Source organism: Gallus gallus, chromosome 2, assembly GCF_016699485.2.
Source record: "Gallus gallus isolate bGalGal1 chromosome 2, bGalGal1.mat.broiler.GRCg7b, whole genome shotgun sequence".
Taxonomy (NCBI): Eukaryota; Metazoa; Chordata; class Aves; order Galliformes; family Phasianidae; genus Gallus; species Gallus gallus.
Window position 1 is genome coordinate 62,921,876 of NC_052533.1, and position 26,183 is coordinate 62,948,058.

Consider the following 26,183-nt stretch of genomic DNA (forward strand, 5'->3'; position numbering starts at 1 on the left):
CTGAACAATTCCAAAACCAGCATATGCTGTTTTTAAACAAAACAACAAAAAACTCATTATCAATGTTATTTTCTCTCTCCTCATTTTTCTTCCCATTTAAAATAGATTAACATCTCCTTCACAGGACCACCTTCTCTGCATTTTCAAACACTGGAACCTCCAGTGAATCCAAGGGCCGCTAGTCAGAAGGAACAACAAACACACCATTCTCTACTGCACTCTTCATTGAGACATTGTGCTGTAGAGGAGAAAAAAAGGTAAGAAAAAAACACTTCAAGAAGTTTATACAAGTTTTCACGTTATGTATGATAAGAAGGTTGCAGAGAGATGAGAAGAGTACTTAAATTCAGCTTTTAATTGCCTAATACCTAGCCTGGAATAAGGTGCTGCAGGATGAGCAGCTCCCGTGGTGCAACTGTAACCTCTCCATTGATGCCTCATATGGTTGCTGCTCTTCCAGTCCCTTCACCAGGGGCAATTCTGTATCCCCATATCCTGAGTAGTTCAGTGCTCATAAAGGAAGCTTCTCCCCAGCTAGCTACAAGGATCCCTAACAACACTAAAACAACCCATGGACAGAGAAATCCCTCAAGGTATGTACTGAGGAGAAGTATTACCAACATGATGGTCTTTGCCCTCATCTTCTCCCTTAGGCAAGTGATTTTCAGCCACTTTGCTTTCCCTCCCATTTCCCCAATTAAACCAGTCATAACAAAACCAATAAGAACCTTCTCTGTGCAATTTAGCACTCAGTTTTAAACAAAAATGGCACTTACTGGGGTGTTGACAATTGTACTGGCAAAACTCTCAGCTGTCTCACCCAGGGCTGAGTCAACAGACTGAATTCTGTGGGGAAAGTAAGCTGAGATGAGTTGCTTGTGAGGCACCTATTGCTTAGAGATAAAACAGTGATATTTACCAATAAAAACAAAACTTAGGATTTTCCTTTTTGCAGCTTTGTGCCCAACACTGGTACCATCAGCATTTTTTACACAGAAGAGTATCACCTCCTTTGATCCCTATATAGAGGTGATGTGCATCCCATCCCAGACCTCGACCTCTCAAAGTGCATGCCCATCATGCACAACTTCCCATGCAGAGTCCCTCCCTGAGTCCCAGTGCCAGTTTAAAGGTCCTCATGGGATGCAAAGACTGTCAATGAACACCAAGTGGAGGTGCCACACCACCTTCAGGTGGACTTCAACCACCAGAGGACCCGTGAGTAGGTTGGACAACTGGTAAATGCATACCTTTGCTTCTGCTGGTTGCAGAAAGAATTCAGTTTCTGCAACTGTGCATCCCAGAAATCCTAAAAGGAGCCCAAAGAAAACCCCATTAATTTGGAAGGGGCACTCTAGGAGATGGCACAAGAGGAGTACTACACACCACTGCATCCTTCTCCATGTTCCTCAAAATCTGAGTATCTTTCTCAAGGCTGGCAAGCTCCTCCATAACAATCTTCTTGAAGGTTTCCAGCTTGTTCAGTCTAGCGATAGAAAATAAAGACAAGTTCAACACTTCAGGGTGTAGGAGAGCAAAGCTGTGGACATCCCCATGCTCTGCCTTCAGCACATAATCCACCTATAGTCAAACACTAATGTCCGTGCTGGAAGTAGCAAGGAAGGTTTGCTCTCAGAACACACAAATAGCTGTACCACACCAAATCAGAGGCATGGTTAGCTACATGCTGGTACTGGGGCTCAGCACAGAGCATAACACAGGGCTCCCAGTGCAATTATTAAACAAAGGCTATTATTTCGTAGTATGCTTAACCTAACTCCCAGAAAGTGTAGCAGATACTGAGCTTTGATAGGCTTACATGCAACTTAAGTCGTGTCTTTATTTTGCTTATAGCAAATACTTAAGTGTTGTACCCAATTATGAATACCTCTCCCATCTGAGAAATCCATCAGTGCACAAAGCAGACAAACCCCATTGGGCAACTGCCTGTAAAGTCCTTTAGCTGCCTTTTTTCTCATGCATATGGAGACAACCTACATAAATGGCTTTATAACAAGGCTTGAATAAATAGCCCCCATTAGTACTTCTCCCCCACTTCTTTAAGTAAATCAGCCTGTCTCCTTCCTTCACTCTTGAAACGTAGCAACAGAAGCTACTAAGAATAAGAAGGATTTTTAACAGATATATGAACAGTGATGACAACAAGTCGTCAATAGTTTTATCAGCCACTCCTAGCTCAAGCATTCTTTGCACTGAAATCAACCATCCCCTGAACCTCCACAAGAGAAGAGGAACGAAGCCATGCTTCTGAAACTCTCTTCACAGAAAAGAAGAAAGAGAGACAATCCATTTTGCCTTAAAAACCATAGAGGTCAGGCCCTCTTACAAAAAAAGATTTCTTTCTAAGAAATCAGAGTTTGTATGGAGCTGGAGACATTTCCATTCAGCAGACACTTCACCTGCACTTGTGAATCTCCTTCAGCAGAGCAGAAACGTTCTTTTCAGAAGTCCTCAGCATGTTCTGTGCAGACATCTCCATCTCTTTGTACCTGGACTGACCACAGGATACACCATTAGGAGCAGACATGTGGTACAATCCCAATCCTAAAAACCCAGTTTGCAAGACATTTCCATGAACACACACACTGACATCATTAAAAAAAAATACAAAACCCCCATAATTGCTGCATGGTACAAAGTGTAAATCCAGCATAAATCCGATAGGATAAGAGCCTAGCTTAAAGGTTTATAACAAGATTTTCTGATAGCATCCTCTCATACGAGACTTGGTTTTATGCCATCATTACTCATTAAAGCTAAATTGACAGTAACAGTTGGTCCCCCACACTGCATCTCAAGTATGTCCATACTGTGAGTGAACCAACAATATGCAGCACACAAACTACTCAATGAGAAACCACCACCTCTGCAAACCACTGATCTCAGAGATACCAACATGCTCTTGTGGATCTACACATTTCAGTGACTAGCTGCAGTCTGCATTATTTTTTTCCATTATGAGAAATCTATGGAGGTTTTTATGCTGAGCTTAAGTGCTCTGTGCTCTAAAACTAAGCTTTTGTATTTCTAATTTTTGTCCACGAGGGCAACTATTTATGTCCCAGATTTAGGCACACTGTAACTATTCTGAGTTTCTTTTAAAAAAAACTTTGATCCTTTCCCTCTAAAGAGAGTATGCAAAGTGCCTCAAAAAAAAAAAAACCCGCCAAACTTATTTTCCAACACAGAAATGAGGAAAAAAAGGAAGAACCTGATTAAAGTTTCCTTTATTTACTCCTCACCCTTCCTGTAGCACTTCTGAGGCTACTACAGGGGCTACTGAAAGTGTTCAAAGAGCTTCAAACCAACAGGTGCTGCAGCTAAAACACCACCCAAGGCATACATGTTAAGAAAGTGCAAGTTACCCAGAAGAGTTGCTTTAACTGGTTGGTAAAGCTTTCAAATACAGCAATCACTCCTGAATCACCAATATCTTCATGCTGTATCTTGGAAAGAAATGCAGTATTCACATCAACCGTTTCCTGACCTACAAGAAAGCATGTGCCTGGTTAGTACCATGCTGGGAAACCTTAGTGGGGAAAAAACCCATATGATACTGCAGGGAGATGTAAACAACAACATTCATTATCATGGAGCAGCATATTTCCAGATAACAATGCAAGATGACAGAGGTCAGTTATCCAATCAGTACAGTTTGTTTGTCCATGACCTGTATGCTTTCTATAAGAGAAGTTACTTTCAATTACTCTTGACAATCACTATTCAGAAAGACTAGAAAGCACTACTACCTGAGCAGATGGTGGTTAGGAACCCCAGATTTCCTTATTCACACTTCCAAATACATGGCGTCCAATGAACAAATCGTAAGAGAGGCCTTCTGCTACACTGACTGTTGGAGAGAATATCATCCCTCCAGATCTCTCTCTCCCCCCTCAAGCTTTCACATGACCCTGATGTCTACCAATAAAAAAAAGCTGAAAACATTTCAATATTTCACCTTAGGTGCCAATTTGACTTTACCTCTTTTGATCTCCTCTTCCTTCTCAACTGAGTTTGAAAGTTTATTTGGTTTAAAGGGTGACTCAGAGGACAAGTGCTTTGTTTCCCAATTGAAAAACCTGGGCTTCTTCACAACAGTGCCACTTAATGCCTCTAGAAGAAAGGGAGAGGTTTCAGTTCTTCTGTTCTTTACCAGGAGTCATGTAGCTGTGCCTACCAGATACACAAGCAAAAAACACTACTAGAATTACCAATACTGCAGAAAAACAGACAACTTCATTTTAGTGTGACATCACACTTCCACAGGACAGAACACAAGATTTGACCAGCAAGTCTTCTCCCCTTACAAAAGGGGTCAACCAGACCGTACTATGAAGCTAATTAGAGAACTACTGTATTTCCATCTCAGAGATTATTTCATTTCTTGTCCTCCTATTCTAGCCAAGAAAAACTCTTCCCTTTTCCAGCCCAAGCTCACAATCTCTTTATGCTCAGTTGTTTCTAAGCAATTCCATCTGCTACTTTAAAAATTAAAAAATAAATACATAGATAAATAATAAATACAGAGAGAGAAAGATGAAACATCCATAACAGCTGCTTCTTCCAGATCTTCAAAACCTTGCTGTACAATTGCTTTTAGCTTAAGAGCACCCTTGGGAATCACAGCAGGAAGAGGCAGCCTGTATTTAAGTCAAACTTGCACATTCAGAGTGAGAGGTGACTTTTTTTATTGCTTTTCTCTGAGCTCAGTGAGGTGCCTGTGGTTGAGCTTCTTGGAGCCTCCAAGGGCAGAGATCAGGAAGGCAGTGGAGCCCAGGGTGAGGGGACAGCACAGCCATGAGGAGCATGCTGCAGCAGCACAGGGTAGGTTTTAGGCTCCACTAAGTATGTGATAAGATGCAATCAGAGACCACACCTGACATTTCTGAACAGAACCCTACTTTTGCCTTTATATAGCATCAGCTTTTCTCCAACCATAACATTGTGCAGTAAGCAGTTATCAAGAACAAACCTTCAAAAGTTATGTTCCCCCAAACTTCTGTAGAAGCATTAACACAGTGAAGGTGTAATCTGCAAGTGCTAGACAGATAGGAGACTTACTGACAATATGAACATGCCACCCTCTGAGAGGGAGAGTGCTTTTGCCCAAAAGTCTACACTTCAGTAACACAGGTCATATTCCCAACCATAGCTTTAGAACAGTTGTTCTCAGAGTTGCATCAACAGTAATAGGATGAAGTCAGCCCATTGCTGCTTGACTTTCATGAAGTTCAGTTGTTTACAAAAACGAGGACATTGTGCAGCAGTTTTGAGTTAGTCTGTGCAAGTTCAGTTTCACTTCAAGTCCTTAAATGCCACTGTTACCTAAGAAAGCTACAACTTTGGTGAGCATCAGTGCAAGTCACCATCTACCATGCGCTTCATAATCACTGCCTATGCCTACATTATTATGTGAAAAGAAAGTCAAGAGCTTTCTGAATGTGTCATCTGTTTTTAAATTACAGTTGCACTACACCTCCAAACCATCAGATTTGGGGTTTATTCTTTTGCTTATTTCATATATTTACTCCCACGTTACTAGTTTGTAAGTCTCCAAGCTCTGACCAGCTACACTAGCAGTTCCCCTGTAATCAAAGTAAGGATTTAAGAGTTAGAGAGTCATCTAGGTTGGAAAAGACCTTCAAGAGTTAGTGCTTGTTACAGTTGGAAAGATTAGTGTGGCAGAAAGGCAATACAGGAGTAGACTGGCAAAGGGACAGACAGGAAAGAAACGCTCACCTGTCTCCAAAGATCTAGACTTGTGGGGAAAAACTCCACATGGGAGGGATCTCCAACCAGAGATTCTTCCCCAGTGGCAGTCAGCCCTTAAATGGGGTCTAAGAAAGGTGCAGCCAGACTCCACCCCTTCCAGTCACACAGGTAAATTGCCTTCACCTGTGCTCCCAGAGCTGACTCAGTGATCCCAGGTGATCAATCAGTGGTTCAGGCCATGACTCAACAGTTCCCATGCGGTGATGAATTTAAGAATTTACATAAAAAGCATCTTGCTATAGCCAACCACAATACTGAAAACATAAAAACTGAACCTATTTCCTGTGCAAAAAGCATCCTTTAAATGTCAAAAAACCTCAGTGCTTATTGGCCTTTGAAAGAAATGGAAAACTCCTTCGACATCCCTTTCTGCTTTTTAACCAAGTCTCCCACATCACTGAGACCAACATACCCAAGTCCTTCCGCTTAAAGCTTTCTTCTCTTGTCTCTTCAGACACATCGTGAAACTTCTAAGGAGAGATGGAAAAGAAAATAAGGCAGCACCCAGGAGGCAGGCAAGCTGCCAGGAGCTGCAGATGAAGCAAAACAACACAGTACATGGATGGCCTGCAGATCAGAAGCAGGCTGAGGGCAGGTTGGGTGGAACTCAAGCACTGCATACAGAACCTGTGTCGCCTCCTCTTCCACACCAGAGTGCTCCTCCATAGACACATCCAATGGCTGCCACGTGCCTTTGGGCTCCTCTGATGGCACCTCACCTGTGTGAGAGGGTAGCCAAAGGATTCAGCCTCCCCTGTCTGCAACCAGATTCACCATGATGTATGGGCAACATCAGCCATACTTCATGGGTGGAGCTCCATGCATACTAGCATAGATGCTGTGTGTATCTTTACCATGAGCATCGATTCTTTTAGCATGTACATGAACTACCATTAAGATATAGTTGTTTTTAAGTTAATCAGCACTGCATAATAGAGAAGAAAGCTCAACCAGGTGTATACAAACCTGAAATACAAGCCACAGTCTGCCTGTGTTCAGTACTTGCTTTACAACACAGACAAAAATGCCAATTCATAGGCAACCTTTGTATTAATATCCACATTTGATTTTTTTTCCCCTAAAGATTTAAAATATAATGCTTGAGGGGATCTATTTTTTTTTTCCTTCCAAGAAACAATACTTGGGCACTTAAATACAGGTAGCAGAGCAGTCTGGATGGGGTAAGGTAGCACAAACCCAGCATATCCTTTCCCCAGAAACCAGATCAACAGCCCCAGCTGCTGCTCTCTCTGCTCAAGGGACTTCACCTATGAACAATACCCAGGCCTTGCAGCTACTACAGGAAGTGTTACCAGGCAGAATATTTATGAGGAAAATATGAAGAAAAAAATAGAAAACAGAATACTTTTCTAATACACTGGACAACAGTATAAAAAGAAATACCAGCAAGATCCACTGTAGGTAAATCATCACCCTTGGAGATGGATGTACTTTTTTTCCTTGATGCTTTCTTTTCATTTTTTTGTCCTGCTGCTCCCTGCTAAAACAAAACCAAGTCTCAGTATGTATTTTCTTTAAGCAGTACAAATAGGTTTTTTGGGGGTGGATTGATTTTTGAAAATTTATAAAATCAGAGACATCAAAATGTGCCTCACACGATCTGATTGCTCTCTTCAATGCTGTGCCCTGAATTTATCTGCATGTTAAGTTCTGCATTTAGCTAGTAGAGTTGTAGAGTGGATTAAGTTTTTCAGCAGCAGAATCAAAGCATTTTCAGTCAAGAGAAAATAGAAAAGGTTTTCAGGGAAAGATCAAAACTTCCAGTGCAGCTTCAAGTTCTAGAGACTTTTCCCATGCTTGCTGTGTTCAGGTAGGAACATTTTCAAAACATTTGAGAGACAGCACCTAACAGCTAGGCACTGGAACAGCCTGGCATTGCTCAACTGTGATTTATTGTGTTTTATGTATGCCTGGTCCACTTGCTGCCTGTCTGTATAACTCATGGCTAGCTCTCCAGAAGCTATAGCTGGAAGCAGAGAACTTGTATCCTCAGCCTCTAGCAGGCCAGCAGCGTCAGCAATATCTAATTGGCATTTGTTCATTAGAATGCTTGAGAAGATGATTCCAACATATTGACTCCCACTCACTTGCTCACATTTTGCATCAATACTGTTTCTAAATCTACGCATGAAAACTTCTCACCTTTTCCATCCGGTTTTCATTGCTGCTGCTTGGAGATGACACTGGAAGTACTGTGGGGAGAAAAGTTTACCCGGTTACCAGCAATGCAACTGGGACCCATCTCCATTGGTCTGCACCACAGCTAAAAATGCCAGCTGCAGGGGAAGGAAAAGGAATCCTCCTCCACAAGTAACCACCAGCCACTTTCTCACCTGCAGTGTTACCTGCTCACCATGCATGATATGAACCAAGCTTACCTTTCAATTTCCTTCTCACCCTGCGCCTTTTTCGGGTGTAGTTGAGAGATTTTGGCAGTGTCTCTTTCTGGGACTCGAGGATCCAGCTTTTCTCACTCTCACTGTTGCTTGTTTTTTCATTATTGCTTTCAGAGAAGAGATGCTTCCTATAACTAAGATGAAAGATACCATTAGGAGTCCTGTTCAGCCACCTCCCTTTGCCCCTCCCCAGAAAGCTCACCAGCCATTCCTTTCCTCCAAAGGAAATTACCCCATTTTTCCTCCCCACAGAGCAGTATCTGAAGCATTTCAAGCTGCTTAAAAACACTAGGGGCAGACACTTGCCCTTTGCCAGTACGGGGTTTGGAGCATCTTCCTGCCTCCTCTCCCAGCTAAACAGCAACAGCAGGACATGCTAAGATACCACCAAGCTATTCATGCACAGCCGCTATGAGTTCATTTATCAGTTGCACTATTAACAAATTAAATAAACAGTACTTCATCAATTACAAAAACATAGTAAGATAAACTGATAATTAGAACTCAGCATTTCTATTGCCAGGTTTCCCTTCTTTGGTTTCTGAAAGTAACTATTTGGGAATATCCAAAAATCTAGCACCTAAATGAAAGGCAGAGGGCTTCAGTATTTTTCTAAAGGTAAATCAGTTCAAGAGTTCAAGTCTTACTGTTATCGAAGTAGGCAAGAGTAATTTTTCTCTTTAGTAATCTAGACATCTTCAGATTCTCTTTATACATTGCTACTGGTGACATCCAACATACGCAGATGCTATGATAGCTAAGTAAGGAACTACTTAGCTTACTATAAAACTAATGTTTTGGAAACATAACATAGCCTTCCTAATCTTAACTTAAAGCAGTTTAACTAAGGCAATGAACAGTTTTTACAAGAAGCAAATATTTTATGAATGGTGCTCTTTTACCTCTGATTTTGTAAAGAATTTTTCTTGCCAAAAACCTTCCCTTTGGCTTCAGCAACCTAATAAGAAAGAACCAAACACACACATGCTCGTCTTAAAGTTTATTTACTCTATAAAATAATCTCCAAAATTAGAGCACTTCTACCCAGACGGACTTTGGATGGAGCTGTCAGGACAACAGGCAGCATACCACATAGCAAGATTTCATGCTGACACCCAGTGGTAGCAGAGAGGACTGGATGGTGTCCAGTTTGTAGCAGAAATTCTCCCCACAACTGAAAACCATTCCTTAAGTATAACACTAAAGAGAAATACAAGCTGCCTGCTTTGCTATGTGAGTACGCCCACCCTTGCTGCGCATCTGTGATCAAATGTATTCCCCCCCCCACTATAAATCTCTCTGGTAGTTGCTGAACCACGAGCTCAGAACAACCCCTAAAAGCTGCCTCAGCTTTACCTTCTCATGACTTGCGGAGTCTGAGACCTCAAAGTCGTAGGTGTCCTTCCTGCAAGACAACACAGTGTGGCAGGCTGCCATCAGCAGTCACCCAAAGGCACTGAGAAGTATCGAGGGAGGGGGAAATCAACTATGAGTGTTTACTATTTAATTATGAACTCTGTTAAATAAGTGTCATATGCCTAAATATAGTGTTCTCACAGCATCTACTATAATTAAGTATATATATATATATAAATTTGTTCCTTCCTTAGCATATGGTAGGAGAAAGTCATAAATAAAAGATGAGTTCAGAAGCATTCAAGGAAAAAACAAACATTTAATTCCCTTTTGGAAGTTTTAATTTAAGCATTTGTTCTCTAATCACTTCTCTTGTTTAGTTTTTGTGCCCTTAATTATTTAAATGAAGGGTATTTTTCTCTCCTTCACCAAATAACAGCTACTTTTAAAAGAAGTCCTACAATTAGTTCTCAGCATGCAGCATACTCTCCGTTTCTCACAAGTAAAAGGACAAAAAGAATAAAGAACTACACACTTCTCAGGAAGATTTCTTACTAGAAAGAAATACTCATTTTCAGATGAAGCACTAGAGGGAGCAGAACGACTGTGCTTAAGTCACTTCTCCATTCCAGCCTGATACTCTGTTACTCCTGTTTTCTAAAGGGGAGTACCAAGGTACTTAATCTTAAAACACAGACAGACCATGCAGCGATGTTGACGTTCTGCACTAAAGTTTTCCATTCCTATCTATGATCAATCAAAAAAATTAATCCAAGCATGTCTTATAAGCTAAGAATCGCTAGATTAGACCAGGATACACACCAAAGCCAAACAACTTGGACAACCAAAGCCACAGCAGGGAGAAAAAGCCACCTCAGAGCTCCAGGATATGAGATACCAAACAACTGGACCCTGTCATGACAGCCATGTTCCATTTTTGCAACTATGAGATAAAACCACCTGGGATACCAGACCCCATAATGTGCATGCACCATACCTGCCTTCAGTCTTCTGCTTGACCAAACCTTTTATTCTGGTTCTCCTTTCCACGGTACCAACCTTCTAAAAAGAAAAGTGTTACTGGATCAAAAGCTGTCATATGCAAAGTCACGTATTCATCCTAAAGTCTGATAAAAGCATCCTAAAGTCTGGTAAAGAATGTAGGGAAAGAACAGTCTTCCTATCACAGCAACAGTCTAGCTGTAGCTGCATAGTTCATCCCTACCAGAAAGCATGGGAGTTCTGATGCTGGAATCAGGGGGTCAAGGCATCGAGGATATAAAAGAAATAGTTTAGAAGCTTTGAACTCATTGCACAGAGCTAAGTATAACAAAAACCTCTGAACTTTCAGTTTATATGTATATATTTCATAAACCTGGTAGAAAGACCACCAGAACATCTCATCTCATTTGTTTGAGCATCAAGGAAAACCTACCTTGGGTGTTGATGCTTCCATGAGTTTCTCTTCCTGGGGCTTCTCACTGTGGAGGATACATGAGTGAACACAGTGCTGAGGGAACAGTGTTTTAAAGCCCAGATAGTCCATTCATGAGGTATTAAGAGGAAAGGAACTTGTACCAATAAGCCTTAAAGCAGTGGGTTAGCTTGTGCATGTGGAGAACAGCTCTTCTATAGAGGAGCAACTCATTAACTATAACACTGTCCTTCACAGCTCTGAAAAACGGTACCAGTAACACCAAGATAGACACAATTTCACATGATCTTTCACAAAAATCGTGGTCCTTATTACAAGCAGCTATGTCTTTGAGGAGCTGAGAATGCAACAGAAATTAAGCTATCTGTAATACAGGTGCACACTTATACTGCGTTTTAATTAAATTCTCACGTATTTAATTAAATACGTGAGAGGTAGCATCACCTTGCTAACCAGGGTGGCAAAGCAATTTATTTTTTTCATTTCATAACTGATGAAACAAACCTCATAATCACATGCACTTTAGCTCAAAGTAAGGGGAGAGAAAAAAAAGCCAACACCTTTCAGTTCCTCATCTGAAAGACACTTACCTGGACTTCGCATTCATCCTTGGAGATAGAGTTTTGGACTTGTTTGCTGAAGGAGACAAGGAAACTACAGCTTCACCCTCTGGAGCTACTAGTAAATGTTTTTGTTTGCCTGCTTTCACTGGAAAGCCCACAAAAGCAGAATCATGTCACCCAGGTGACACTTAACTGGGTCACACTTAAGGAACTGAAGGGAGTCACGCCTGACCTGAGCTTTGGTCAGCTTCATCCAGGCCAGACTGCTGGTTCACTGCAGTCATGGTGACATCAGAGTTAGACGTTTTCTGCTTGGAGACATGAAACCAGCAATGGACATTTATAAAGAAGTGGGGTTTTTCTGATGTTTTGTTTGTTTGTTTTACAAGGCCAGAATTTCACTGCCAGCAATAGCTGCATGAACATTGCCAGCCACAAATAAGTCTTTGAGTTATATTTGAGTAATAGTATGAGCACCACAGATCATTCCATCATCAACCTGTAAGGCAGGGAAGTTGTGGGTTTTTTTGTTGTTTTGTTTTTTAAGCATTTTGCCAATATTTCAGATCTGGGGACAAGTATTTAGGCTGACTTCCCATTAATATGAGAAAGGTGGAGTTTAAAAAAAAAATAGGTCAGGTCTGAGTACAAACCAAGTTTTTGGAAAGAAGGTTTTAACTACACCTGTGAAAAACTGGAGGAGTAGAAAAAGGAGACAAGAACTGCTTTACCATACGCCAAACACTCACTGGTACAGTGCCCACTAACTGCTCGTTGTGTTGCAAGATCAAGTTTTCTGGTATGGGGTCCATGTTTTCAGAGTTTTCAGGATCTTTCCTCTTCTGTAGATCATTGGACTGAGATGTCACTGCAGAACAACAATCTGGATGAGAATATCTTCATGATGTTTAAACACACACACACACACACACACCTCTGTTCTTAAGCACACACACACAAAAGTGTAACAGTACCATTAGACAAATGTCTTACTAAGCATGATCTTGAGACATTAAAAAACCCTAAGCTACCAAGGGCACAAGAAACCTGAAACACACTGTAGCTGCCAGTGCACAGATCCAATCTCCATGAGTTGTTCCCCTGCCTTTTTTTAATTTATTTATTAATGTGGCTAATTGCAAGCAGTGGACTGCAAGTAAAGATACTCATTTTGAAATTGAAAGACTTAAATTTCATAAAATAGAATAATGACAAAAGATCACCTTCATTCTGCCTGGTTTGCTTCTCAGTGTGGATGGACTCCTCTTCACCCACATTTGTCTGTTAGCATGAAGGAATCTCATGTGAAACGACTTTGAAGTAGAATCCTTTATCAAATTCAGTTAGCTACTTCATAGTATAATTAACACTGTTAATCACCAACAAGAAATCATTCGATGCTAGCTAAGCTGACCATTTGGAAATGTCTCATCCCCTGCCACTATACCGTGACTATTTATTCTGACATAAGATTTTCTGTAGATCCCACGGTCTGCAGATAAATCAAATGTATTAGAAATTATCAAACTGATAAATAACACAAGAAAAACACCCTCCTGTGTTCTCCCATTATCTTATAACAAAAGTGAGCTTTTTTAAAAAAATACTGTTTAGATTAAAAGTACTATCTACAAAGTCAATCTATGTCCTGTAGTTTCTCTTTTTATCAGCTTCTTGTGACACAGTTTGTTCTACTTGTGCAGTACTTCCAGTGAGCGTGAGAACTTGTTCACAGTTCAGTTCAACTAAGGCAGTCAAGTGCAACAGGCTTCATTACCTACTTCAAAAACCCAGCAGAAGTAATCATATCAATCAACTTATTAGTAAGACAGTTTAATCTTTCCAGCTTCTAAGGCACAAATTGGAGTCCCTAGAAACATCTCCTATGAAGTACCTACTAACTCTTTCAGGCCAAAGTTAAGAACAGCCATGTTCAGAACCACAGAATCTCAAGGGGAAGAATAATACCTAATGAACAGGTAGGAAAAAAGCCACTTGATGTTTTTGCCAAGTATATAATCAATAAAACACAGTTTAGTACAGAAAAAAAGAAACCTGATGCTAAGAGCTTACCATCATTTTTTCATCTCCAAGGACTTTTTTAAGTATACTTAAGATTTCGTACTCAGCACTGAAATGTAACTTGATCTTTGTTGCTTCTGTTTTGTTAAGAGTAGCAGGTATCTTCATGTAAATTTTGACTATCTTTTCTCCACCATCCTCTGTAGGGAGAGCAAAAGTCAAATCTCTTTTAGACCAAGACATCCAGTCTACTGTCCTAAAGACTTTTTTTTTTTTTTAATTTTTAGGTAGTTTCTTTCACACCTTGCCCATGGCATTCCCAGTTACATTGCCCATCCATTTCTTTCTCATTGGGTCCAGGTGATTATGCATCCATTACCGTCATACCTACAGATGAGCCCTCTCAATAGATCCTGACTGGGCACAAGGAACAAGCTGCTCCCTTCACTACCTCAGCAACTTACAGAGCCTTACTGCAAGTATGGTCTTGCAGTTCATGCTAAGTGGAAAGCATAGTACATCCACAAGACAGGCAAACCTTTCTTCCTCGTGGCTCTGCTGCCACTGCAGGACACAACATGGAAGAGTCACCTACGCACACAGTAGCCTGGTGAGGCTTAGAGAAGCACTGGTGGTTCCACCTGCCTGGTGCACATTCAGTCACTGTTACAGTTCTGCTTTTAATGACAGTGTAGCTGTTCCCCAGGCATCATTCAGCAAATGAATTTCTGTAGAGCCTGATGTGACTAGTGAAGATGTTCGCTCACACCAGTCAATCAACCAGTGTGAAAGGCCACTGAAAACCCAGTCTTCATCATAAGCACAAGCCACAAATCAGTATAGGGAGTACTGGTGCAAAGTGATCAAATTACTCAGCACAGGGAAGGGAAGGCATCGCCATCACCAAAGAGTTCCCATATTTTACATTGGCTCCCTTTACCTTGCAGACTTGTGGATAAACAGAAGGTACAGTGAGTGGCCAAGTCTTACCCTTCAGACTGTAACAGCTGACTGCTTCTTTCTGCAGCCGTACAGAGTCCCAGAGAACACCCTTGGAGAATCAAAACCAACACATCAGTAATATAACGTTCACCTGCCACATTAGGCTAGCTCAGGGTTGCCAGGGCTTTGATTACCTCAATACTATCTATGTAGAAAGTCACACTGTGACTGCCAGCATTGAAGTCAATCCAGAACTTGTCCAGCTTCTCATCTGATGGCTTCTTTACCTGGGAAAACATGGCAGTAGTGTTGTCATTTCCTCTGGTATATCACTCTCCGCTTTAACAAAATGAAATTGGAAAAAAAGTTGTCCGACATATACACATACGTATACTTTCCAGAAAGTTAACTTGTAATCAATCTGCCAGTTGCAAGCCTACCATTCATCCAGTCATACCCAACAAGTCAGAACAGGGTTGTACAGAGCTAAGTGAAAGGAAATACCTCATGCAAATACCTGTGCGTTGGCATCAAGGAAAAACTCTGAAGCCTTCAGGATTTCTAAGCATAAGATAAGCCAAAGCAGCAGTACCAGCTTTCAAAAAAGCTCTTTAGTGACTTTGTTTTGTTTTGGTACAACTGTCAGGAACAGTGCCACAAATATGTAATTTACTTGAAGACTTAGAAAGCAATCTGGAGAATTTATAACCGCAACTATGACCCCTCGGACATGGGCATCAAGCTGATGTTGTTTTCTGGCAGTCTGGGATGAGCCCTGCCAGAGGAATCAGAGTCCTTCTGATGCATTTTAGATCACTTTTCAGTCATCACCATGAAGAGAAGTGCTGCCTCTGCCATTTGGCTGACACAAAAGCAAAGTCAGCAGCAGTAAGCTAGGAGTTGATTGACAAGCAAGCAAACTTTTGAACTAGAATGGAAAGTTACATGCTGTACCCTGGAAAATTAAGTTCTTTAATAAAAAAAAAAATCAGATGAAGAAACATACTCTGCACAAAGTGACTATTTGAACTGCAGTAGTGCTGTAGATAGTGCAGCCCAGCATTACTATCTCTCACCTGGTTCACGTCAGCAAAAGCAGACAGGCAAGGAAATGAATAGACTCTGGAAGAAAAGCAGACTTCATATGATACATTCAACGTCAGTCAAAATCTAACTTGCTGAGATCTGAAGTCATTAAGATCAGCTACTAATTTTACTGTTCAAAAAAAAATTGCTAACTTTCAAGAAGTTTATAGAAGATTAGGGGAAAAAGGAAGTAATACCTCATGAATTTTCATTTTCTAAAGAACTACTACTACAATGAATAAAATCCTTTTCTTAAGAACAACTTAATTATTCATGCCAGTGATATAAATCATTTTTGTGGAATGCAACACAAGTTAACAACTTTTCCCCAACAGTTTTCAAGTGGATTGCAGTTTCGTTTCCTGATTCACAGCTTACCTTCTTTTATCCCCAAGTCTTTCATTTAGCTGGTTAAGAAATTTCCTGCAGTCCTTCAAGACAAATAACATCTTATTAAAAATAAAATCAGGCTATGCTTCCTTTGGAAAAAGTGATATGTTACTGGAGAGCTATAGTCTCTACTCAGCTAAAAGCTTTTAGCTCATTGGTGTGGCACCAAAGGCCACTGGCAAAAAGAAACTCAGGTTGCTACAGAAGGTTCAACCCAACATATAACCAGTCAGCCTCTAAACATAAACCATACAAGTAAGCACTTCAGAGAGAAGAGATCTTCTCTATTATATTTGTCAGGCTAAAAAGAAACACCTTTCACAAATAACTAAGTAATTTCATATTTGTAAAATCAGTTATTTGGGAACTTCTTCCAAGGACATCCTGATTCCTTGGAAGAACTCATACAAAACCAGCCCCTATACCATCTTGTCAAATATGTTGTTTTCAAAATAAGAACCCTCACCGTCTCAAATTCTTTATCCTTGATCTCTTTGAAAGCTTCAGCAAGATATTTATCTTCAAACCAGTGGTTAACAAGGTCATCTCTCCATTTTTTTATTGTTAGCCTACAGAGTGCTTCTGAAAGGGCAACCTGAAGGTCATAATCTACATGGCAAACATAAGCACAGGATAAGTATATTCCCCTCCAGCAACACAGAGGATCAGTACTGCTACTTTTACACTAACACTCTATAAATTGATTCCTCAGCTCTGTTTGGGTTTACCCAGGCAAAAGGCAGTGCCAGGTAGCCAAGGACAGTAGCCCTTGTGAGCTGTGGGCACCCCTCCCCACTCAGGTGGCAGAGGATGCCAGTAGCTATTGCACACAATTGCACTGGGAGGAGTTCTTGCATACCAGGGAGAGGATGAGAGAAAACCCTTGTTGCCACCACACTCCAGTCGTGGCACATGCAATGTGACTCAGCCATTGCCCCAGAAGTGTTGTGACTAGGAGAAAACTAAACGAAGATTTGACTTGGGAGGTAATAAAACTCCTTTAACTGTGGTTTGCTCACATCAAAGATCTGTGGTTAAAGTTTGGGTGTGTTGGGTTGTTTTTTGTTGTTGTTGTTGTTTGTTTTGTTTAAGAATAACTGCAAGCACACTTTGAAATTACCTTCATCATTACATTTCTACTTATATCACTTTAGCTTTTCCTATCAGTTAATAAGAATCACCAACAATTGTTAGAAAAAACAGAATTTCTGCATCTAATCATTTTTTATAAAGACGTCCTTAAATTACCATCTGATTTTCCTCCCCTAAAAATCAACCGCCTACAAGAAGATAACTTAAAATCATAATTCATCTGCATTAAATAAGCAGATGAAGGCAGAGAACCCTTGCTTCATAAGAATAACCACTAAGTACTTCTTACCACCAGCCTCCAGCATTGTTTTTGCAAGATCCTTCCTGAAAGAACAGAACAAAACAAGTTGAAGAAATAATACACCGAAGTGAGACTAATAGACTAAATAGAAGCATAAACTTCATGAAAAAGATCATGCATGAAAAACAATAGAAAAATCCAGTAACTTCATCCGTACCCATGCAGCCAGAGAGTGCTGCAGCCCTACTGAATGCTGCCTTCCCTGCAACAGCAATTGCTGGAGAAACACTTACGTAAGGAAACACACCTCCTCCGACAGCGGGAGTTTCTTTCTGCCCTCACGTGGGATGCTATCAAGTATAGAGTTGAGAGTCCTCAAAGCCTTTCAACCCCAGTAGAGGATGGAGCAGGGACAGAAAGAAACCAGTTAGATACTTCTCACACTTATTTGGTCACACACACTCACCTATGTTTTCTTCTCAAAGCATGGGCCTTACCTCCTGCCGCAGAGCACAGCAAATGCCTGCTTCTGTCACCAGACGCCCTAGCTCAGGCAGAAACAAGTTCACCAGCTGCTTCTTCCCTATGAAAAGAGTTTGCAAGGCTACAGTTAGCAACGAGCATAACATTTGCATGAAAGAGAGATGAGACAACATCAGTTTGCAGTGTTCTTCAAAGTAGTAAAACTATCCCAGTCATGGATTCAGCTTTAAACAGAGCTTACAGGGCAGCAGTTATCATGCTGGTCTACAAAGGGATGGCATGTAGGTTGGCATCCTTTCAGCAGGATCACTTGCTGAGTGAAATACTTGATGATGGCCATTTAAACGAGGTACCACAGCTAGCATATGGAAAATAAAAAAAGGAAGGTGTTTTGTGCTCTGGTATACATTAACAAACACGAACTGGAAGGAAACTGGGAGGAGGTTTTAAAGTATATGTTCCAGGGAGGAGGAGGAGGAAGAGGAGAGTAGAGATAGAAAGTTCAAACAGCACTGAGAAATGTGCTTCTGAGGCTGAGATTCAGAAGACATAGGAATGGAAAAATAACAAATACTGACCTTCATTACTGCACTTGCAAATCACCTAATGAAAGAAAGGAAGTTCCCATTAACACACAGCAACTCGAGAACTGCAGTAGTCAAAGTGCCTCGGTGCTTATGTCCCTACCAATCACACCTCTCAGGGGCTGAAATGAGCTAAAACATTCCTGCACCCACACCCATTAAAGCACTGCCACCTAGGACAGCTCTCACATATGTTCACCCTGCATCATACAGAGCACAGAGGAGCAGAGCACCCAATCCCCCATGGAATTCAGCAGCACTCTCTGATTCTTGCAAAGCCCACATCCCAGCACATTCTGGTGCACATATAGGAACCCTTGCATAACAATACTATTTATGTTTGCATATTTCAGCTACAAGTATTGCTGCAGGCAGCACCTAAAGAGCATTGAGTAGCTTGAAAAAAAATAAAAACAAAACATAACAAAAAGAAACACATAGAACCATCACCTCACCCTCCACAGTGAAAATATATAGAAGAAATGGGCCAGAAAGACAAACTAACTATCATCATCAAACTAACAAATAATTTATCTATGGAGCCTTTTGTATAATTTCAAGGAGGAATACGAAAGCCTGATTTTGCTTAAATATATGTTACCATCTCCTTAAAAAAATTAAATAAATAAAATAAAATCAAGCTGTAGCCAGCAACAGCTAACAAGTCATAAGCAGTTTAACTAATTCTCACAGTCAGAGCATACATGGCTCTAGCAAGTAAAGACAACCAGCTAGGCTGATGCCTGCACACACACAAGTGATTCACACACATACCCAAGAGTGTGTGTGCAGACAGTGAGATCTAGAGCAGTTTCCTTACTGGAATGTGAGTGCTGCAGTAAGCTTAAAGTTATGAATACTGTAAATAATAACTAAATAACAAATCAGTCTTTATAAGCAAATCATTTGTTTCAAACAGCACAGGGACAAACAGCCAGAACCACCCCAGCAAAAGCATTTGCACCTGGTAGAAAACTGTTCGTGAATGATGTCTATCTTGTACAATAAAGACAGCCCTTCTATTCCCTTTAGTACATGCACATACCAATGCAGAGTCAAAGAAGTCTTCCAGAAGTACCATCAAAAAACTATTTTCAGTAGGGTCGATGAGGATCACAAACATTCTTGCTCTTTCAAACCAAGATACCATGTAAAAATTAAGAGAATCAGTTAAAGCCTTGCAAGACAAGCTAGTAAACCTTACACTACATGTATCTACAGCAAAACTTATGCACACAGAACTGGTCTCAACTCCTGTATTTTACAGCCCTGTACTGTATTAAAAGCCACAAGCTATGAAGGAGCTGAGGTTTGTTAGCCACCTGCACACATTGCCACTCTCACAGCACTCAGAAGCACTTGTACTGCTTTTCCTCCCCATATCCCTCTCCTTTCCAGTCACAAGGCACCTACTCTTGGTGCCTGAGACTGCCTTGGCATGCAGCTGCGACAAAATTACCTGCTCCAGATGTTCTGGAAGTAAAATAACACATAAGAGATTTTCCAAGCTTTTGCTTTTATATGTTATCAGTACATGCTACCCAAGACACTGAACAGTATCACACACCTAGGAGTCACTACAAATGTATGCTTCAGTGGAGGTACAAAGCTCAGACAAGCAAGAATTGGTTAATGTTCTCTCTAAAAAGCAATTTTGGGCAACCATATCCCCAGAAAGCATCATTGCAAAGCATTGGTGCAGTGAGTTGGGCTGAGGACTCCTGGACACAGCCTATCAGAGCCTGGCATCATTCACCTCAGACACAGCTGCCTTTCTTCTGCTACAGCTGATGCCAGCTGAAAGCAGCACTATGCCGATTAGAGAAAATACAGTTACAAATTAAATGCAGCTGCTGCACTAAACTTAAAAGCAGGCCTGCTTAGAGAGTATATCCAGGTTTTAAAGTTATAAAAGCACAAAATTGCTCATCAGTTCCATTACTAATATAGTATTTTGCTGCAGCACTTGAAGTTTAAATAGAACATTTCTATTATTTCACAAATTTATTCTATTGTAATATTAAATATTATATTTCTACTATTTACTATATTTCTATTATTCCACAGATGAGCTTCATCAACTCATTCTCTCCCTCCTCTGTCAGCTTAAAAAAATAATCACAGTCCTGTTAAGTCAGGTGATAGGTACATCCATAATATTAGTTTTTGCGTTGAAAATGATGTCAGGAAGGTAAAAGATTTTCCTCACTCAGCTCATGAAATATATCTGGAAAAAAATACTTTTGGCAGAACTATATAATCCATGTTCTAGCTCTCACTACAAATCCTTTCCCCTGATATAAGCAACTCTAGGTCACATTAGAAACTTGCTTAGGGTGTTATACTCATCTTTTCTACAAGTCCTTGCTCAACAAACAAGCTCGTCCCCTGTTGGAGGTCACTCTTGAAGTAGAGCTGGATACACTTCAGCAGCAGGGACACGTTATGGAAGTCATTCCTGTCTAGCTCCTGTGGAAAGACATGGAGCCATGCTCTGTCATCCCACTCCATGGGTAATAGACACAGTATTACAGGGTGGTTAAGATCAGCTCTGGTACACAAGCTGTGATACTCACCCTTCTCAGTGCTTTGTCAAGCTGGCTAAGGAGAGAGTTGCTGTACTTCTGCAGTGTATCTGTTTCTTTCTCTTGCAACAGGTCACTTATCTTCTGGTACCCCTTCCCCTTAAAGGCATCAATGAGCAGCGATTCGAGCTATAGAGACAGGGGAAACAAACACAGCAGAGATTTAACACAGGCAAGTATTTGAAGCACTGTGGGGGACCAATTAAGAGAGAACACTCACAACGCTACTTATAAAGTTGGAGAATTGAAGACTTTTTCTATATTTACTTATGTCTTTATTTCCATTAAATGACTGACAGCTCTGAGTGCTGCTGCTTTCATGAAAGAACGCACCTTTAAGTATATACAGGTAGGTATTTGCAAAATAAAGCTAAAGATGTATTTAAAAGCTCCTTACGTAGTCTTCTGCATGGGCTGCCATGTTGCTGCTTATCCCTCTACACCGTTCTTCACTGTTTTCCTTTCTTTGAAAATAAGAGAAAGCACCCACAATTAAGAAAAATAAAACTTCTCTGCACAAAACCCGACAAACTTTCAGCTCCTCCTATCTTTCCCCCAAAGCTCATTTTACCTCCTAAACGAAATTTCAGCATCTTCTGAGAGCCCCCGAGACCCACGGATTCCCGGCCCGGACTGCTCCCCACCCACCACCCGGGGCGAGCGACCGTCTGCGCTCCGCAGGGCTCCGGGTCCCGGCGCTCCAGGAGAGGGGCTGACCCGTCCCCAGCCCCGCAGCTAAAATCCTCCTCGCTCGCAGCCACTACTCTTCAAACCGTACCTGCTTCCCTTCTCGGTGGGAGCGTAAGCCGTCTTTATTTAGCGATAGAGAGGGAGATGGAGTACCTTCCCCAGGGGAAGGGGAGCGAACGAGAAAAGCCCTTGGCCAGGTGGGATCGTTTAAAGCATTACGGGAGAACGAAACACCCAGCGTCTCCAGGGCATCACACACGTTTTTATTTTACCTTTCTGTTTCTGAGGACTGAAAACAATTCCCCCCCCCCCCTTTTTTAAACAGAAGGCGCATCGTCTGCTTTTCACCCCTAAATAACCAATGTATGTAACTTCCCAATAAGCTGCAACCCGCTGATTACCACGATGGCTCTCTCGGAGGGAGAGTTTCCAACCCGCAGCAAAACCAACCCCCAGGGCCGCTCCAAGCAGCCCCTCACCGCTCTGGTGATATCGGGGGGCTCCAGACCTCCCCCCATGCCCGGCGGGGAGCCCCCTTCTCTCCCCAGCACCCCCAGGGCCGCCCCCGGGGGCCGGGCGGGAGATGCGGGCCGCCCCGAGGCGATAAAAGCGGGAGCCGCCGCCCGCCGCTGCCTCCAGCATGAAGCTTACCTGGGACATCAACGACCCTAAGCTGCCGCAGGTACCGGGGGGGAGGGATCGGGGCATAGCTGCGGGTGGGACACGGTGGTTTGATACACAGACTTATCCAGCTGTGTGTGAGCCCCTAAAACCAACCCTCCTTCTCTCTCTTTCCCCTGTTAAAAGTGCGTCCAAAGAATCTTAGGTTGACTGTTTTCTGCTGATATCGCCCAAGCCATCTGGATGTCGTACCTGTTTGCACACATCTAATTTGAAAGTATTTGGAAATGAGTATTCGGATCATTGTTTCCCCCTGTTTGTAAGCTCCTGATATGTTTTCAACCCACGCATTTTTCATCGTGTGTTTAATTTTACACGTAGCATGCAATTGCAGAATGGGTTAATTCCGCAAACACCTGGATTCACTGGGATCACTCACATGTGCTGTATACATGTGTTAAAGGAATGCTGCAGGAAATTGTTATTTATGCTGTGTTTGGAGTTTAAAAGTACTAGGCATTACTTAATTTTTATGGCAACTCCATTTTGATTAGGAATGCCAAGAAGCTGGTGACATCCACTGCTACTCATACAGTGGAATATATGTTTTTTCAGTGGTTGGTTGTGCGTTGTTTTGTTTGTTCTTTTCTTTCCTTGTTCAGCTTGCTATAGATGCCCTTCAAGCAACTATTGCCCAACTAAACCTTAAAGCTTTTGGTCTTTAGGTACACAGCCCCACAGTGAGCACACAGGTGGTGGGCAGCCAGGGAGTGCTGGTAATGAGGCGGTGTCCAACAGCTGGACAAACCTCGCTGTGTAGGGGCACAGGTGACAAGAGACCTTCTTATTACTGGTCATCGCAGAATCATTAAGGTTGGAAAACCCATTAAGCTCATCTAGTCCAAGAGCCAACCCATCCTCATGATGCCCCCTAAGCCATGTCCCTTGATGCCACATCCACACGGTTCTTGAGCACCTCCAGGGACAATGACTCCACCACCTCTCTGGGCAGCCTGTGCCGCTGCCTCACCGCTCTTTATGAGAAGAAATCATGCAAAAAGAGAATGGCTCCTGAGGCGTGGAAGCTTAGGCTGCATTTCTCTTGTTACAGGATCTTTCTGAATAAGCTATTCTTTAAAAAATACTTTTCTGCTGTTTCCAAATTTGCTGCTTGAGAGGTCATAGAATGAGGCCCTGGGACAAAACCCCAAGGTGGCACCATCACAAAACAGGCTGAGTTGGAAGGGATGCATGAGGATCCTGAAATCCAACTCCCAGTTCCACACAGGACTACCCAAATCCAACCCAATGTCTGAGAGCGCTGCCCGTACACTCCCTGAACTCCAACACTTGGGGCTGTGCCCACTGCCCTGAGGAGCCTGTTCCATGCCCACCACCCCTCTGGTGAAGAACCTTTTGCTAACCCCCAACCTGACCCTCTTGTGATGCAGCTCCATGCTGTTCTCTTGGGTCCTGTCACTGTCACCAGAGAGCATAGCTCAGCCGCCATGAAGCCTCCCCTCCTGCTCACGCCCCTTTGCTCTCCCTGTCACAGGAGCCCGAGCGCTTCGATGCCTTCCAAGAGTGGCCGGACGGCTACGTGCGCCTCATCTACTCCAGCGAGGAGAAGAATGCACAGCGGCACCTGAGCGGCTGGGCCATGCGCAACACCAACAACCACAACTGCCAGATCCTGAAGAAGTCCTGCCTGGGGGTCGTGGTGTGCGCGGGGAGCTGTGCCCTGCCCGGAGGTGCCAGGCTGCAGCTGCGGCCCGCCATCTGTGACAAGGCGCGGCAGAAGCAGCAAAGTCAGTGGGGACATAGGGGACCTAATTCCCTCAGCTAGGCCTGATTTCTGAATCAGCCTTGCCTTCTTGAAAGCCTGCTTTGCACGAATCGCGCGTTTGCATGCATTGCGAAGAGTGTGAGGGGTATATTTAGTTCCAGATTTTGTCAATGTCTGCCTGTAAATAACTAAGGACAAATGGGCCTACGATGCTGTCAATCACTAGCTTTCATTAAGTATGCAGCTCTAGTCCTTACCATTCAGTTACGTTTGGTACTCTGCATCTTGTTTACTGAACTATCATACCTCAGTGTGAATTTCAGTGAAGGACTCGCTCTACTTGCACTCTGCCTTCCCTCCAAACCAGTGTTTTCCCTACCTGTACTTGCAGAGAAAGCCTGTCCAAACTGCAATGCAGCCCTCCAGCTCATCCCTTGCCGTGGGCACAGTGGCTATCCTGTCACCAACTTCTGGAGGCTGGATGGCAAAGCAATATTTTTTCAGGTAAAAAGCACACATTTCATGTTATATATACATATAAGTACATGGACAGAGTGAACATAGTGGAGTTCTGGTCTATGCCTGGATTTCTTTGTATTATAAACATGACCATAACAAATAAAACAGTAACAATTGGCTGTATTTTTAAAAAAGCAGTACCTTGGGAGTGTTAACATTTTCCATCTTTGCTATAATATCATTACAGATGTCTAAAATTCTTTTGATTACATTACACAAACAGGAACAAAGGGTTTGTCCTACACCTTGCCATGTGTCTGATGACTGAACCTCGCCAAGGACCTAGGACTAATTTTCTATGAAAATTAACAAATGAGGAAAGTCTCACTTAAATTGCTTAAGATCAAATATAAAAATTTTGCTTCACGTGGAAAATTACATTTTTTTTAAAAGGATTTTAAAACTTGCTTGGAAAAAAACCCCCATATTTAGAAAATTGTTTTGTAACTTCACGTTGATGTCTTGCTTTTGTTTTTAAAGCCATGTGAGGACCAAAACCTCAGAAAAAAAGCTTCTGTTTTGGGATGACATTTTCTGCTGAATGTGTTGTTGTTGTTTTTTTCCATGACCCAGACTCCGGTGAACTCTGTTCTTCCAGTCAGTAAATGGAAGCAAACTGATGACATCTCCAAATTCTCACCTGTTATTTATCATTCCTGTTAATGAGATATGCTGTTGTACAAATGCAAAGACTGGAAAGATCTTTATCAAAATTGCTGATACTTTCTCACTTAGAATTTAACTTCTATCTGAGAAACGACGGCATTTTAAAAGCAGTTTTAAGTTTCCTAGTTTGTATTAGGGACTACGTGAAGATCTACTTAGAAAAGCGTAATGGGTAACTGCATGCGGCATACATTGTTTTATCATATGTGAATATAGCTTTGGATACATAGGTCTGTGTATTCACAGATATTTCAATAGCAGACCTTTCAATGGCTTTCATGGGTGTGTATCTCAGTCTCCTTCAAGAAGGTGGTCACTGTTTTAAAGTAGAGAGAGAGCTCTTTAAAGCCTACTGTTGTCATTTTAGCGGTGGATGTTATCAAGCAGAACTGAGTGCAGAAAACCAATTAAACTCAATTCATGCCACTTTCCCACCACCACCCCTTCAGCTACTTCTGAATGCCCTAGACAAGGGTAGTGCCTTTGCTCCTTCATCATTCTGTTTCACAGCTCTGCAGTAATTACTGGCTTCTCCTCCCTCAGTTCTTCCTTTTCTCTACCTGTGAGTCACAATTGAGTTTTATTAATTTATTTTTAAATGTATTCCTTTCTTGTTCTTTAGTTTCTCCTCTGAGCTCTCTTGTGCAAGACTGTCGGTTATATAATGGATACCTCTCATTTTATTACTGCATTTTTTTTCTCTTACCCGCTTGAAGTTCATATATCATTCTTTGATAATCCTTATTCAGGCTAAAGGAGTCCACGACCACCCTAGACCAGAGAGTAAATTGGAGGCAGAGGCAAGACGAAGTGCAATTAAGAAGCAAATGTTTTCTTCTCAGAATTCCCAGAAAAAGAGACTTCTAAACACACAGGTAAGTCAAGGTTTTGAGTCAGTTAAAAAGTTGTCAG

General features: G+C 41.9%; 2 protein-coding genes across 2 annotated transcripts in view; one reads left to right on the forward strand and one right to left on the reverse strand.

Moving 5' to 3' along the window:
• SYCP2L (synaptonemal complex protein 2 like) lies at nt 1-22,315 on the reverse strand. The gene is made up of 35 exons (XM_046930429.1): nt 21,768-22,315; nt 21,387-21,453; nt 20,981-21,118; nt 19,727-20,873; nt 19,450-19,534; nt 18,399-18,423; nt 17,835-17,920; nt 17,631-17,719; nt 17,386-17,420; nt 16,471-16,613; nt 15,993-16,045; nt 15,605-15,650; nt 14,723-14,815; nt 14,577-14,637; nt 13,638-13,786; nt 12,788-12,845; nt 12,314-12,432; nt 11,797-11,872; nt 11,592-11,709; nt 11,002-11,047; nt 10,564-10,628; nt 9,567-9,615; nt 9,113-9,168; nt 8,193-8,338; nt 7,957-8,006; nt 7,198-7,294; nt 6,421-6,512; nt 6,206-6,263; nt 4,003-4,134; nt 3,387-3,508; nt 2,421-2,515; nt 1,387-1,486; nt 1,251-1,309; nt 777-846; nt 1-238 (listed from the first exon to the last, which is right to left on the reverse strand). The coding sequence occupies exons 4-35, from the start codon at nt 19,783-19,785 to the stop codon at nt 179-181; spliced, it is 2,592 nt and encodes an 863-aa protein (XP_046786385.1). The 5' UTR covers nt 19,786-20,873; nt 20,981-21,118; nt 21,387-21,453; nt 21,768-22,315; the 3' UTR covers nt 1-178.
• GCM2 (glial cells missing homolog 2) overlaps nt 22,311-26,183 on the forward strand; it is a 7,056-nt gene continuing 3,183 nt past the window's right edge. The window contains exons 1-4 of the mRNA NM_001008480.3: nt 22,311-22,361; nt 23,856-24,108; nt 24,478-24,590; nt 26,021-26,146. Coding sequence (NP_001008480.1) covers nt 22,320-22,361; nt 23,856-24,108; nt 24,478-24,590; nt 26,021-26,146 — 534 coding nt within the window. The 5' untranslated portion in view covers nt 22,311-22,319. The remainder of the gene's footprint in view (nt 22,362-23,855; nt 24,109-24,477; nt 24,591-26,020; nt 26,147-26,183) is intronic.

Bases quoted from the DNA above. Each gene is read 5' to 3' on its own strand.
- SYCP2L (XM_046930429.1), bottom strand. From the start codon at position 19,785: ATGGGGAGGAAAAGCAGTACAAGTGCTTCTGAGTGCTGTGAGAGTGGC. The intron at 16,614-17,385 runs GTAAGAAGTACT...TTTGCCATGTAG, and splicing joins AACAATGCTGGAGGCTGGTG to ATTATGACCTTCAGGTTGCC. The intron at 11,048-11,591 runs GTAAGTGTCTTT...TATCCTCCACAG, and splicing joins AGGATGAATGCGAAGTCCAG to TGAGAAGCCCCAGGAAGAGA.